This window comes from Columba livia, chromosome 3, assembly GCF_036013475.1.
Source record: "Columba livia isolate bColLiv1 breed racing homer chromosome 3, bColLiv1.pat.W.v2, whole genome shotgun sequence".
NCBI classification, from domain to species: domain Eukaryota; kingdom Metazoa; phylum Chordata; class Aves; order Columbiformes; family Columbidae; genus Columba; species Columba livia.
In genome coordinates, this window is record NC_088604.1 from 22,629,322 (window position 1) to 22,644,825 (window position 15,504).

At 37.4% G+C, this 15,504-nt stretch overlaps 1 protein-coding gene across 4 annotated transcripts in view; it reads left to right on the forward strand.

The window, feature by feature from the left end:
* Nucleotides 1-15,504, forward strand: part of MYOM2 (myomesin 2) — an 82,780-nt gene that overhangs the window by 22,179 nt on the left and 45,097 nt on the right. For all 4 annotated transcript variants that reach the window (XM_005506797.3, XM_021293580.2, XM_065056035.1 and 1 more), the window contains exons 9-15: nt 4-54; nt 333-497; nt 4,650-4,811; nt 6,701-6,842; nt 8,408-8,607; nt 9,782-9,835; nt 12,430-12,557. In XM_005506797.3, coding sequence (XP_005506854.2) covers nt 4-54; nt 333-497; nt 4,650-4,811; nt 6,701-6,842; nt 8,408-8,607; nt 9,782-9,835; nt 12,430-12,557 — 902 coding nt within the window. The remainder of the gene's footprint in view (nt 1-3; nt 55-332; nt 498-4,649; nt 4,812-6,700; nt 6,843-8,407; nt 8,608-9,781; nt 9,836-12,429; nt 12,558-15,504) is intronic.

Consider the following 15,504-nt stretch of genomic DNA (forward strand, 5'->3'; position numbering starts at 1 on the left):
TAGGGTTCAGAGAAGGTGAAGAGCCTCACCCAGCTGGGATAATGCCCTTCCACTGTAAGACTTTTTTTTTTTCTTACATATTTTATATACTCTTATCAAACTAATGTTCTACAGATGAGAAAATTTGATTCAACTTGCTGCTCCTGGCTTTGCTTTCTAAGCATTCAGTTACAATAGGAGCTGTCCAGATGCTTTTGCTTTGCCAGTTGCATTTCTAGATGAGCACACAGTATAACAGAGAGCTCCATCTCTTTTTCACATCAGGCACTAATCTGTTTGTGCCGAGTACAGTTTACTTATACTGAAGAATGTTTTCATTTTCTCATGTATAGTGCCCCTGTCGTATGAGGTCTGCTTCACCCACATTGATGTCCAGTTTCTGGAGAAGTTTGGAGTCACCTTTGCAACTGAAGGTGAAACACTGACCCTGAAGTGTTCTATGTTGATCACCCCAGACTTGAAAAGACTACGGCCTCGTGCTGAGTGGTACAGAGATGGTAAGTTAGTACATTGCATAGAAACTGCCTGGAAAATGCTGGAGTAAACACTGAGGACACAGATCAGGCTTTGAACACGAGATTCTTAGAACTAAATTTGGAGTAGAGCAAACAAATATCTCATTAGGATTTATAGACCTGCACTCTCTTTCAGTTAAGTGACTTGGCCAACCTTTTCTTGAGCTCACATTTACAGCAACTGGAGGTAATCTCATATTATCTAATAACATGATAGAACATTTACTGACTGGGTGGAGATCCAAACTCACTTCCTACATTTGACCATGATTTATAGTTGAATGCTGTGACCAGTTAGCTCAAAGGTACTCCCAGAGCAGTAAATTAAAGTTTGAAGCACTTACTCCAGTATTTATTGTGAATTTCATATTAGTTTAATTTATAGTTCAGAAATACTGGGCCTGAAACACGTGTTTGCTCTGCAAAGTGCCGTGTTGGTAGGTAGCTTTCCTCAACTCCTTTGTCAGTGAGAAACCATGTTATGCCAAGTGAAGCGGTCTTAAGTGGAACTACTAGAAATAACATCACTGAAGCATACTGTATACTCTGGTGGATGGTACAAAAACCTTGCATGACCAATGTTCATCCCACAAAAAGGATGTCTTGAAACATAACAGCTAACTATTGAAGTTTAACAGATGGCAGACTGTTGTAGATACTTAGCTCACCACTTTTCACCATCTACTAGCTCTGTATAGACTTATAAAGTAAATATTCTGCCTGAGGATTTAAAGAAAAGCCTTGGATACTTGTGAATAGTGAGACCTTTCCCCAGGGGACCATGTCTGATAAAGGCAGACTCCCAGACTGATGTTTGGACTGGTCCTAGACAAGCTGGTAGAAATTTCCATAGTTGGCAAAACGTGGTGCATAAACTAAGAAGTGGCAGTAATATTAATAAATCAGTCAAGTTGCTGCTAGTTATGACTTTTATTTCATGTACATCACAGTTTTACATAGATTTGCATCTGATTCTTCAGGGAATGGACTGCTACTTACTCTTTCACTCCTATTTGTCTGTCAGTGTGGATACTTCATCGTGATGAGACTATTAGATGTTACTAAAGCAAAAATAGCTTTTTTTATTTGGTCTATAACCTAAGATCTAAGGATTATTTTTGAACCCAGATTCTGTTCACACTGAAGTGTACAGAGATTTGTAATCGTTATAAATAATTCCTCACGTCACTCTGAGGTGAGACAGCTGTTTCAATGGTACCTTTACTTTGTCTCCTACTAGGCCCAGTTTCTTGAGATGCCAAACTTCTGAAATTGTGGGTTTGGGACTACAGCCATAAGGAACTGTTAATTTTCAAGGACTCCCCCATATTGTTCCACATTTCATCCAACATGAATTGTTCCTGTGTTAACAAAAGCTTATGGCCCTTTCAGTTTAACTATTCATGATGCCAAGACATTTCTGTCTTCATATGTAACCATATCATGATTTTTGTTTTCTGCCTTATTTAAGTTTACCTTCCCTGTGAAAACCCGAGATGAAAACTCGGTCTCTTTGAAACCAATAAGTTTTTAGCAGTGAGTCAGATAGGCCTTCAGTCCATCAAGCTACTTATGTTACAGCAAATAAGGTGATACAAACAAGCTTAGATCTGTCCTTCATTGCATATAACATGGATCAAAATATTTCCAAGATGTGTAGAGCTGCCTCAACTGGCACAGCTTGTACCCAAAACAGCAGGTATTCATACACTATGAACCTTTGCTCTGAGTTGGAGGCAATGCACAAATGTAAACAATGAAAAGATTGATAATTTATACAACATCATGTGCCTTCTTTTTTTTTTTTTTTTTAGTGAGTACTTAATTCTACTCTTGCACTATGACAAACTGTATTTTTCCTAATTTTTTTCAGTTTGTGTTAATCAGATAATAACAACTGAAGCCTTGAGATGGATACATATGATTTACTTCAAATAATTATACACAAGAGAAACGTGTTTATCCAGCATTAATAAGGTTCACGTGAATGAACCTTATTGGGGATGTCTACTACACTCCTAGGGGCATATAAGTCAACTGAATCAAATCCTCTAAAGTAGTTTGGGATTTGACAAACATGAATATGATGTCTATAATTCATGGCCCACTTACAACAATTTAAGATACTGAAATAATACTTCCAGGAATATGTATCTAATCTGGATATGAGTTCAGCTGGTAACAGGAGATTTCTGTTATTGATCTCTAATGTAACAAAATACCATAAAGCTATATGTACCAGTATTCTGCAGCCATTTATACTGTTATCTAGAACAAAATAATTGAATTCAGAGAGAAAAATAACAGAGTGCAGAATTTAGCTGAAATTTCTGCAACCAAAATACATGATGAAAAAAAAGCTTCAGTATACAGCACTTGCCCACTATGTACATGACATTTCAGCAGAGTAATATTTGAAGAAATATATCTCATGTGCTGAAAACAGTATGTGAGGCTTGAGTCACACTGTCTCTTATGGTTAGTCTCCTGCAGGTTTGTTCCTTGGTAAGTTCTGGGAGGAGTGACCTAGCACAACTGGTGAACAGACTGGCAATCTGAGTGCAGTAATGATACCCTGTAACTGCAGTATTATTTTGATGACAGGTCCATGAATACCTGCTCTACTAGAGCTTCTGAGTATGTTTGTGGCCTCCAAAGTTTACTCTTCTTGGCTTGTTTAGGAAGTCATTCATCCAGACTGTGTTAAAAAAGAGTGCTCTTGCTTTCTTAGAGGATCTGGTGGGCCTTGTGTGAAGGACAGTTTTTCTGCTCTTACCAAACACAACTCCCTTCGCAGTTTCTGGTCTCAGGTACACATAAAAGGTGGAAATGGATGGTTCTGACCTAAATAGACAATACAGGCTTGCTTACAGTTTCTGTATATTCAAACTAGAGTGTTTACGATTCCGCCCAACGTTGGAGTCTAAAGAAGTGACCTGTTTTTCAGAGGTGCCAATCACTCAATTTAATTTTTTTTCTTCAGGATTTTCCACAGAACTCATGCATTGCTTGATGTTTCTAAGTTAAGATGTTTTCTGATTTCATTTAAAGTACTTCATGTCTCTCTACACAAATTCTCAGTACTATTGTGACATGCATGACAGAAAGGGGACATGCAGGTTTTCTAGGTAAGGTTCTCATGATTAAGGATCTCATGGGAAGGAATGTGACTGAATTTACTTTGTATGCTTCTCAGAAAACAGCTGTATGCTTAGGAGATGATGCAATTTACTGCTGTAAGTTTCAGTAGTGTGTGTCTTTCAGATGTTTTGTTATCTGAACATGTATAATTTTTTATACCTTCTTATGCAATTCAGCTAGTAGGTGGGAAAACATTCCATTGCAATTGTCTGTCTGCTCCAAAGTGTATATTAGCAATAAAACAATAAACATGTATAGATATTCAGTTCCTTTAAATACAGTTCTGCTGCATTGATTACCATAAATTAGTATGCGACATGTCTTAGGGAGTTAAAAATCAAAAATAATCCAATCAATTATTAAAAAGGGTGATATGAGAAAGTCCCTTGGCTAGCATAAAATATCCTGCTCATTCTTTTGCTGTGGTTTCCCTAGGCAATCAGATTAATTTGCATTAATCATGGGTCATCACCTCTCACCTGTGAGAAATTCAAATATAATTTTATTCACTTCTCAATAGGCATGCCTTGAAGATTTGAATTTAGTGTACATTTATAGCAGTCTTCAGATTAAACTGAAATCTGGTCTTAAACTTGTAGGAAGATATCAAGCAATCTGATTTTTGACCTGAACAGGTAGCAAAACTTATTAAAAATGAAACAAAGTTCCACCCTGCATTCGTTACAGGGAATGGCAGGTTTTCATGTCATTGTTGCAATGTGGATAATATTTTTATCTGCCAAAATATTAAAAATTGTGATGATGGAAATTCTGTTGTTGGCACTGCATATGGTAGTCTGAGACCTCATATCCTCCAAAGTTCACTGATAAAATAAGCTTAGAGAGATGCAGCTCTCTATAGCATCAAAGCACCATCACTTTGAATAACACTGGGATAAAGGTTTCTTTGTGCCCCTGATTAACACAGAGCTGCACTAGGATGTAGTTATTCTGACCAGCATAGTAACGTGTCTGATGGATCTTCTCTTCCAGATGTGCTGATAAAGGAGTCCAAGTGGACGAAGCTGTATTTTGGAGAAGGCCAGGCAGCTCTGTCCTTTACCCATCTGAACAAAGATGATGAAGGTTTATACACTCTGCGCATGGTTACAAAAGGTGGTGTGAGTGAATACAGTGCATACCTGTTTGTCAGAGGTAAACTTTTCATCTGTTTCTTGGGGAGAATTTAAAAAGAACAGTAGGAAGATTAGTTTTATTAGACAATCCTATGTAATAACTGAAGTACAAAAGGAATCCAGCCTTGTGGTATTTCATAGTAATTTTTTTTTATTTATGTAGTAGTCTGTGCTAGAAAAAAACAGTCAATTTGCATGAATGGGGAACTTCAAGAGGATCATACTCCTAAGGAAGTTTTCTTTTCTGAAGAACCAGATAAATCATTCTTGTGAAGAAACAGCTTGTTTCTTTCTTGTTTCTTGTCTCCTTTCCCAGTAGGAAATAAATGTCTTTGCATACTGACAGTCCTCACTGTGATGGCTTTAGCTCTAGAGATTGCCAACTGGGAATGAGCCTTGTTGGACATTCTTATATCTTGTGTCTAACCTTAGGAGGAGACACAGGAGAAAGCAAAAGAAATATTCCCACTACTATAGCAGTCATAGTCATCTCAATAATCAGAGAAAAGAAGTAAGAAATTAGCTTACTGAAGAAATACAGTTTTCACAAGGGACATGGATAAAAGGAGGAAAATGTATTAAAATAGAATGAAGGTCAGAATTTTTCCTCACATTTGCATGCACAGCTCTCAGTGAAGTGAGAATAAGCTTCCACATGCACCTGTGAGCTGAACTTAGTTTCCACTTTTTTATTATTTCATTGAAAGATGAAAATGTGTCTGGCTCACTTAAATACATTGGATAACATCCTTCATGGTGGCAAACTGGAGCAACCTCACTGAAGGCGTCGGAGCTGTATTGATTTTAAACCTTGTTCTTGGAAATGCATTGGGACACATGTGTCTTGCAGAAATGTCATCCAGACAGTTTGTGTGGGGTGGAGAGACATGAATGTCTTTTTCAGGAGTTGAGATCCATCTTCATCACTGGACTAGTGCAAGGGCTTCATCAGCTTTGCAATATGTCCTGAACAAGCCACTCTGCCAACCTGATCTAATTGGAAACAATTTGCTAAAGTTTTCTGTTTCTCAGTTACTTCCTAAGAAAGAAAGCACCCAGGTGAAAGAGTTTTTGTTGTAGTAGTGGGTCAATTTTAGGTACCTCTATAGTTCATTTTATTCTATGTCTGATCCCTTTGCATGTAGAGGACTCTGGACTTCAGCTATGTCCTCTGTTGGCCTTCCTTTTTTCCTTTTTTTCATGTAGACTGTGATCTGATACTGAACACCAGCCATCTCACAACTGATTGTGATTAGAATCTATAAATTTAGACTCTATTCATGTTTTAGACTCTATTCTATGTTTTTGTGTCATAGAAACCTTTTTTAAAGGGAGGGAACTTTACCTGATAGGAAACTTCATTAGGAGTTTGAGTCCACATCAGCCAAAACCTCTCTCAAAATGAAGCCACAGAAGGGTGCCTTAAGGGTGGAACATTGATTACTTCTGCCTGTTGGTACTGTAAGACTTTAAATAAAAGTAGCCTTAGAAATGTACTGGGAGTTTGCAAATTGTTTGTTCCTTGAGAGGCTTATTTTCCTCAGCTGCATGTTCTTTACTGAGTACCTTGGTCTGGTCAACAACCCACTGAGCCACAGGTTTCAGTATGACAGAGTATCAAAAGCACATGGGGTAGTTGGGCTTTTAATTCTCATGAAAAGTAATAGATATTTCATGCCTAAATTGCTTTTCTGTCCTCAAAAATGTCCCTGAAAATTTTTATCTATGTTGAGATATGGACATTATGGGACTGATTCATTATTGCAGTGAATTAGCATATAATTAAATCTTTGGGCTCCCATTCATATAAACAAATAGCACAGTGAGCTGGAAATCTTCCCTTTTGTCTTTGTAGTGGATTTCAGAGGAGTCAGGATCAAAACTGATTTATTTTTATTTGTGGTCCAGATGCTGATGCATTGATTGCGGGAGCACCAGGGGCACCGATGGATGTTAAATGTCATGATGCTAACAGAGACTATGTAATCGTTACCTGGAAGCCACCAAACACAACTAATGTGAACCCAGTCATTGGATATTTTGTTGACAAGTATGTAAACATTATGAACTATTTAATTTTGTTAATTCCAAAAACATGTATACACTGAAGAATAAATATTATCATCATATCCTTCAATGCATGGGTTCTTTGGATATATTTTTACAGATCCTAAACAGTGGAATTCAGTGTCCTACTGTTAAATTACTAGATTGTTCCCTGACAAACTTTTAGCCCCGATGATCTAGTACCTTCCCTGGCAATTCTGGGCACAGTCTGGGAGTTCGCAACGGCTTGGGGCATTTCCCAGTAATCATTTGCAGGCAGCCACACTTTATCAGACACTAAAAATATTCAATAGTGTGGATGTGGCCAAATCAGAGAGTGAGCCTTGGTAATATTTAATTTATAGACACCAAAATCCGTGGGCATCTTGAATTAGTTTTAGTCTCTTTAATCTGTATACTGCAATAGCTGAAATCTAGGAGCTATTACATTATCTTTTTATTCCTGCCTTTAACTATGGTACACCAGGAGCTCAAGGCATGGGCTCCCAGGAGATGGTAGTTTAAATCAGACTGGCAGACCTCTCTCCTCCAGTGTCCTTTGCACTTTGCTGTGGTTTCAGCTGAGTGTAGGCAGCCGGGGATCCAGATGCTGTTTTGCATGTCTTTCCCACTGAAGTGCATGCTTGCCCCTTGTAACCAGAGCAGAACATCTGATCCTTAGTGTCTGAAACTGTCAGTCAGCAAAAACATTACTGAAGTGATTTAATAATGTATACTGCTCTACACTTAAAACCATTTGCAGCTCATTGCTATTTGCTGCCCTGTAATTTGGTCTAGTTCAGTGACAACTGTCTGGGAATTGCTGGAAAATGTTTGCTTATGAATGGCAGTCAGTATGAGGAAATTAACTTAAGCCCTGGGTACTCTACCACTTATATCCAATTTGTATAGTGCATAGATTATGGAAATATTTCACCTATTTTGTGTCTTTTGACATTTTGCTTGGATTAGTGCAGTGACAAGGAGCCCTTGATCATGACCCCATTTTTCCTGGTACTGTCAGGGCAAAAGACATTCTTCTCCACAGAGGTGTATAGCAGTAGGACACAAACCAGGTGTGTACACACGAAGGAGCCAGTGTGAGGACAACACTCTGCTTCTTGATGACTCCTACACTCTGTGGCCCAACGATTGCTGGAGGGAAAAGCACAAAAATTAAGATATGACAAGAAAGAGATGGAAAAGATTAAGTGTTCTGCATGTTCTGTGGAGATGTATGTTTGCTAAAAATAAAAGTGAATAACTTATTCTTTACATGACAAGGAAGAAAAACAAATGGAAGGGAAGCAGAGAGAGTTGAAAAGGCCAAAAGCCACGCAAGAAAAATGACCTTTGCAATTATATTATGAATAAATATGAGCAAGGTAGGAATTGGCTGTCTGATTAGAGGAAAGTGCGTATAAAGTGCTTGACTTTCATTAATGAGGTGTAGGGTTTAGTTCCTCAGCTTAGTAAGGATGACTTCTGTGATTCTGACTTGGTGTGTGTAGGATGATATATATTTGTTGTGTGATGATACTGACAAACGCTGTCTTCTTTTACTCCAAGGTGTGAAGTAGGTTTGGAAAACTGGGTCCAGTGCAATGATGCTCCTGTAAAAATCTGCAAGTATCCTGTGACTGGTCTTTACGAGGGACGGTCTTACATATTCCGTGTGAGAGCAGTGAATAGTGCTGGCATCAGCAGGCCTTCGCGAGCCTCTGAACCAGTTGCAGCTCTTGACCCTGTTGACCTGGAGAGAACACAAAGTACGTTATGCAAGTCTGAAACGGATGTTGAATATATATATATTTTTAAGATTCTGTTTGCTAGTTAGCTGAAGGAGCAGAGTTTATTTCTTCCTTTGATTAAATATCTCACTGATATCAGGGCAGGGGATGTAGTTGGAATGGCAAGGTCCATACAGGCAATTTGGCAAGACCTGGGGACTCCATCTCAATTATAGTTTTACTTATCTTTAAATAGAGACTCTCATTATCACAAGGAGCAACGTTTTCAAAAGAGCTGATATGCCCTGGAAGTTTATATCATTTGCCCTGGGAGATGGGCCCTCAAATCTCTTAAATTTCTAAGTTTGCTGGTAGTAACTTTTGAAAAAGCTATTGAATATGTCTGTTTTATTTGAAGAAAAAAAGAAAAATTGTCATCTGAATTTACTGGCCCACAGACTGTTGTTTTATCCACTTTTATTTTTTTTTTTTTTTTTCCTAAATAAACCACCAGTACTGGCACAAAGGCCCTGTGATACAGGTTTTGGTGTCTCTGATATTGTGACTTTTCTGGCATATTGAAAAATTCAATCTAATGAGCAAGCTCTTTCTGAAAGCTGGTCTTGTGCTCAAGGCCACTGCAGACTGCAAAGGAGCCTTATGAGAACATCTGCAGGAATAGAGTAAGCTGGCTTGCTCTGGGGAGTAATTTTATTGATTTAGCCTTGTCCTAAACCCCTGTGCAGGTTCCGTATATTATGTTCTTGCACATCTTCTGTTTTGTATGCTCCTTTTACTCAAAGGGGAATTAACCTCATTATGAAGACTGCAGAACACTGCCCCGATATTGCTTGTAAAATCTGATTTGAATATGCTGTGTTTCCATTAGCTTTATGCTTAATTCCTATAACAAAAGTCCAATTCATTATACAATTGTTTACTAATCTGCCACATAATTGAATCTATCTACTGTGACTATGATTCTTGGTTTTTAGCACATCTTTAAATAGTACTGTCTTACCATGCTGTTTTCCTATCAAAGCAAATGAACCAGTGTATGCCTTTGAATTGCCTCCATCTGGGGAAAGATTTAATAACAGGGTTATAGAAATAAAGGCGTATGGGCTTTCAAGCAGGTGATGAGCAATAATTTGCAAAATTTGTAAATATATTGAACTATTTCAATAAACTAATTGAATATTTTGATCAACAGCTATTCATGTGGATGAAGGACGAAAGATTGTGATCAGTAAGGATGATCTTGAAGGTACGTAGAATTTCTATGATTTCAGTATATCTGTTTATATTCCAGAAATTTATCATTATAATTAGAAAAGAGATCCACCTACTGAGCAAACTCTATAATATAAATAAAGACAGATATTCTGGCTTGCAAGGCTGAGAGAATACAAGTAAAGGGTGAGGTCTAAAAGAACAGAGAACACCACACTCTTAACAGCACTACTTTAATTATGTGCAAACACCATCTCCTCACCTTTTTACTTTGGCTAGTACTAAGCTGAGTTAAACAGCTAAACACTGCATTTGATTGCACACATGTCCTTTCTTCCTATCCTTCTGGGAATTAAATATACCCTTTTTAGACTGAATTTGATGACCTGAGCAAGTTATTTCCATTTTCATAAAAATTTGTGCAATCCATCTTGATTCTTTAATTAATATATCTATCTGAATAGAGAGGTTGTTCTTAAGGTTAAGGTTATACACTAAATTTTGTTTTTCCTCAGGAGAACTGGAGAGATCACTGCCAATTTTTGAGATAAAGCTGAATTTCTTCTGTCTTTGGTTGTTTCTATATGTAGTAGGCTTGGGTTTTTTTGGCTTGGATAATGACCTTTTCACTTAAACTGTCAAAAATATTAACTATACGGGCTCAGTAGTAAAATAAGAAAGTCTGTCCACTTCCTTTCACAAATGTCATAAACCTGTAATGCCAATAATAATATAGTAAAAGAGAAACCACTGGAGAACAGGTGTAATTTGAAGAAAAATCAGACGTTAAATGGTTTCACCGGTGCACAGGCAGGACAGATGAAGTTTCTCTGTTTTTACAGTGGTACCCTAAATGAAATGATATGGGTATTCTAGGATCAGAATCACATTATAGGATCAGAATACATTTATCTTACTTGTTTGGCTTCACAGAACATACTCCTGCTCTCAGGATTGCCTGAGAATGATCAGAGGCATTAAATGGCCACTCTGGCCCAAGCATGAATAATGATATTTGGATTTCTGTTACATGAATGTGCATACTTAATAAAAGAGTGTGAATATTCAAATACCATTGCTTTTATAGATCATTACTTTCATCTGCAAGATTGGACACCACTTCTGAAAAAATGATCTCATAGGTCACGAATGTGCTGGATAACCTTCCATTCTGGGAGAGTAGGCTGTACCATCCTGTTATATCATTACAAATTATGTCAGCTTTGGGGTTTTCAAGGATGTAAGAAAACATGTTGAGATTTACTTATGTGGAACCGATTGGAAACCTTTTTACTTTATGCATTATGCTGTGAAGGATTATCGTAATTTTCTTGGCTTTGTAGGCATTTTTGTCTTAAACTCCGGTGATTCATGGGTCTTTCTTAAAGAAAAAGTGTATTTGTAGGAAATTAAACATAGAAAGCACTGAGAGAAAATAATTTTTCTTTGGATATATCAGTTTGCTTTAAAAAAATGGGGTTTTATTTGGGAAATGGGTATGATGAAATAGCTGCAGTCTACATTTTGAGCCTGATTGGTTCTACAGATGTTTATAAACTGTTAAAACATCACATCCCTGATTTAGAGATTATTACTGAAGCATTTTTCTCTTTTTTATGTCAAATCCGGAGCATTGAGAAGAAATACGCTCCTTGCTAGCCTGAGAAGTGGCAAAATGTACCTTAAAAGAACAAAAATTTTTTCTTTCTCTATTGCAAGCCTTAAAAAAAAAAAAAAAAAAAAGGAAGAAAAAAGTATCTGCTGAATTACACTTTCTGACCTATTAACAAGAAGTACCTTCTTCAGGGCTGTGTAGCTATTCCTCAAGTGGTCTCTCATAGGTAGGACCCACTGCCCTCTAGTGCTGTTTTACACCATCGAAATTCCTCAGATAGTGAAAATAGCTTCTTCTTACACTGTGGTAGGTGACTGACCACAAAGGGCCACAATGAATTCCTCCAGCCTGCACAGGCCTCGAGTTCCTGCCAACCCTGCAGGTGGGATTGTAGGGAAAGGGGTTTGATCAGGACACTCCAATAGATGGAGTCACCAGTGGGCTGGTGACATAATTTTTATGTCTTTGTTCCACAGTCTCTAGAAGTTTTTTAGACTATATGGCTGGTGATACCATCACCTTACAGGGTACCTTGCTAATAGGTTCTGCTTTTTTTTGTGCTTTTTGCTCTGTGTCAAGCTCATTTTCTCCGTACAGTACTTCCCTTCCAGATATCTTCTTCCAGTCTATTTTCTCATAATAACTCTTTAGATTTCAGTCTTCTATCAAAAAAACTCTCCTTTGCATGTAGTGACTAGGTTTTTTCCAAGGTAGTCTGCCCAGCAGATAGAAGTAATTCAAATGCTATCAAAGAAAATGACAAATGCACAGATTTTGTGGGGGCGTATTTAACTTCTACTGAAAAAAAAGTAAAAAACTAGCTTTTAATACTGATGCTTTATTTCTCAAAAATTAGTTGAAGTGATCAACTGAACTCGGCAGATGATATCTCAGCCCCTAATAGCCGAGCACTGCATTGCAGGGTGGGAGATCAGAAAGATGAGCTGTAGCATGAGTGCTGACCCAGGGGTTAATCTGCTGTTTAACACTTGCTAAATCTATCGCTCTTCCAGGTGATATTCAGATTCCGGGCCCTCCCACCAATGTACATGCTTCAGAAATCAGCAAAACATATGTTGTACTCAGCTGGGATCCACCTGTTCCCCGTGGCAGGGAGCCAGTGACGTATTTCATTGAGAAGGTACCGTACTGTACAGTGGCACTTGGCTATAAGGTGTTTCATTGCTGTGTCTAACTCATTTTTAGAACTACAGAATAAACAATAAAACACTTTCTGAGGTCTTGCAGGATTTGGTAATGGAATGTTAGAGAAGCACAAACAATTGAATGTCTTATTACATGAATTAATGAGGACTGGGGAAAAGGATGCCCCTGTGCTGTTTGCTTACTGCTGTCTAAACTGAGGGAAAACTACATATTTAAGGTACTGGTTGACTGGAAAAGAAACATCTTAAGCTTTTGCAGTCCTACAGGCAAGAATGGAAGTTTGTAGTCTGACTATATTAAGGAAAAGTTTCTGGTAGTCCTGTGGTACAGCAAGGAATAAATGGTGACTCATAATTTGATCCTTACTTTCCTTTTTGCATGCTTATGGCACCCTCTGCTACACCCTGACATTTCCAATCTATTCCCTGCAAGGTCAGCGGAGAGGCAGATGCCTGTCTCAGGTTCACTGCTCCCTAGTAGTCTTCATGGATGCTTTGCTCTTCTCTTTGAGTTGACAGGGGACTTCAGTGATCACAGTAGGAGAGGTTTGTTCTTCTCCCATCTAAGCTACTAAAATTTAGATACATCTGTCCCTGAGCCAGGTTTCTAAATTAAGTATGTTGGATTACAGCCAGAGGTCACAATCTTTCCTTCTTGCTGTAAAGTTGCCCTCGTAAGTTGGGCCTCATACCTGACCTCTAAAACTCTTACATGCCAAACTATACTTAGTTTTTATGAATTATGCCTCTAGCATATGCCCCCTCTTAATGATCCACAAGCACTAAAACTGCCCTTAAAACTGCCACACGTTCAATTTGCATCTTGAATATTGTAACAGCCTTTTCTCAGGCCCTTACCACGCATTTTTTTCTCTTCTCACATCTGTTCAGCACATTCCTCCAAAGTTCATTTCCCAGCCAGTCATTCAGCTCACATCACTCCTCTTTTTGCAGCCCCCATCTTGCCTCTTTCTTTTCAGTCACATCAAAATCTACACTTCAAAAGACCTTTGTAGCCTATCTCCACATTCTTCATCATCTATTAACTGCTGGATGTAGAACAAATAGGTGTAAAGTGAAGTCCAGTCACTAGTTAAATTTTCCAGCAAGCATGTCCATGATTTCTCCCACTCTGCATTTCACATTCGAAAGAAGTAAAGAAAATTCTCATAGAAATAAGTATCTATTTTAATAGCATGTCTTCCTTATACTTATTCCTAGCTGCATACCTCCTCTGCTATTATCTATAAATTTCAAGCATACTCGTTTAAGGATTTTGAACCAGATCTTGGTGTGCAAATACCCCATTGTTTCTAGAATATGCAGAAATAACCAAGATAAAAAGCTAAGACGTAGATTTTCATTCAGCGAACACCTACACCTGGTTAGCTGAATTTCATTCTAAATGTATGAATTGGAAAATATATATATATATATATATATGTTTGTTTTACAGAAATCGCTTTTTATAGTTCCAGAAACAGTATAGAGCAATGACAAACAAACAAGTCTTAATTAAATGCCAAACTTACTGAGGGAAAGTGAGAATGAGTACTAAAAGGCTGTTATGAGAATAAAAGTTCATCATACTAATTAATACCTGAATCTAAAATATTTTTTAATATAAATAACTTATATATATGACTAGCTCAGTCAGTTCATAAATAAAGGTTTGGTTGTTTTGCTTTTCGTAGTCATCTGTTAATTTAGAAAAGCACAATTTCTAATTAATTTATTTCAAATAAAGAAGACTCAGTCCTGAAGAATAACAATTAATTTCTAAAGGCTTCAAGAAACACAAAATGGAAATGAGTTTTCTGTGCTGTAAAGCAATGCTTCCTTAAAATCACTATTTAACAGATAAATCAAAGCAAACTACAGACTAAAATGTCATGTTGATTCTTTCCTCTGTCAAAATGAAATGCAAAAATTAACATTTTTCATTCCAGAAAATAAAATACATGACAAAATCATGTTTATTTCATATTTTCTCACTTTTTATTATGAAGAGAATGGATGTTATATTTCTTTTTCTTTTTTTTTTTTTTTTTTTCTGTTGATAACAACGGGTTCAGTATCTATGAAAAAGATATTGGTATACGGGCTCCAGCTGTTTACATTTTTATTATTTATCTATGGTAGGCCTTATTATATACAGGGTAGTTTCCAAGCACCCATGAAACACTTTTCCTCCTCTAAGAGGTTCACAGTCTATTGGGCTTTGTTCCCAGACTCTCTGTTCCAAAATTTTATGAACATTTGATTTGTATGCACCTTTCTGTGCTCGAAGGAAATTTTATTTAGTCTATTTACTGGGCACTTGGGTTTTACTAAATTTCCTCAAAGATTCCATGAGTAATTTTTGTTTTGGGTCAACAGTTTATCTGGGGAACGTAATGGACAGCAGACTTCTCTCAGAGTGCTGGTGTGCTGGCTCTCTTCCATGTGCAGTTGTGATGATGATTAGCTCAGCTGCTGCATTGAGAATATTCAAAAGTAATTATTTCATTTGATGAATGCCTTTAGGGACATGACCTTACTCAACAGAATACATAAAGATAAAGCCGTAACTGAACTAACATCCTCCACCCTACCTTTCTGCAGAATTTGGATTACGATTTGCTGGCTTTATACCAAACCTTTGAATGTTCAAGTGAGTTTTGCAGGACATGAGAGTAATTCTTTTGGGACCAATCAAATTGACGGTCATGGCTTTAACTGAAGACCAGCTGTATGTACAAGTGTACATATATTGAAGCCTAGACAGGCAGGGAGACAGTGAGGTATTCAGACTTTTTTGTAGAGTAATGGTATGCTTGAGCTATGAGAATCTGCATATGTTAAAGTGAGACATTTGAGAGTGATCCTTCTCTTATAGGTCTTAAATAAATTAATGACAGGATGCAATGCAGCAGTATGTTC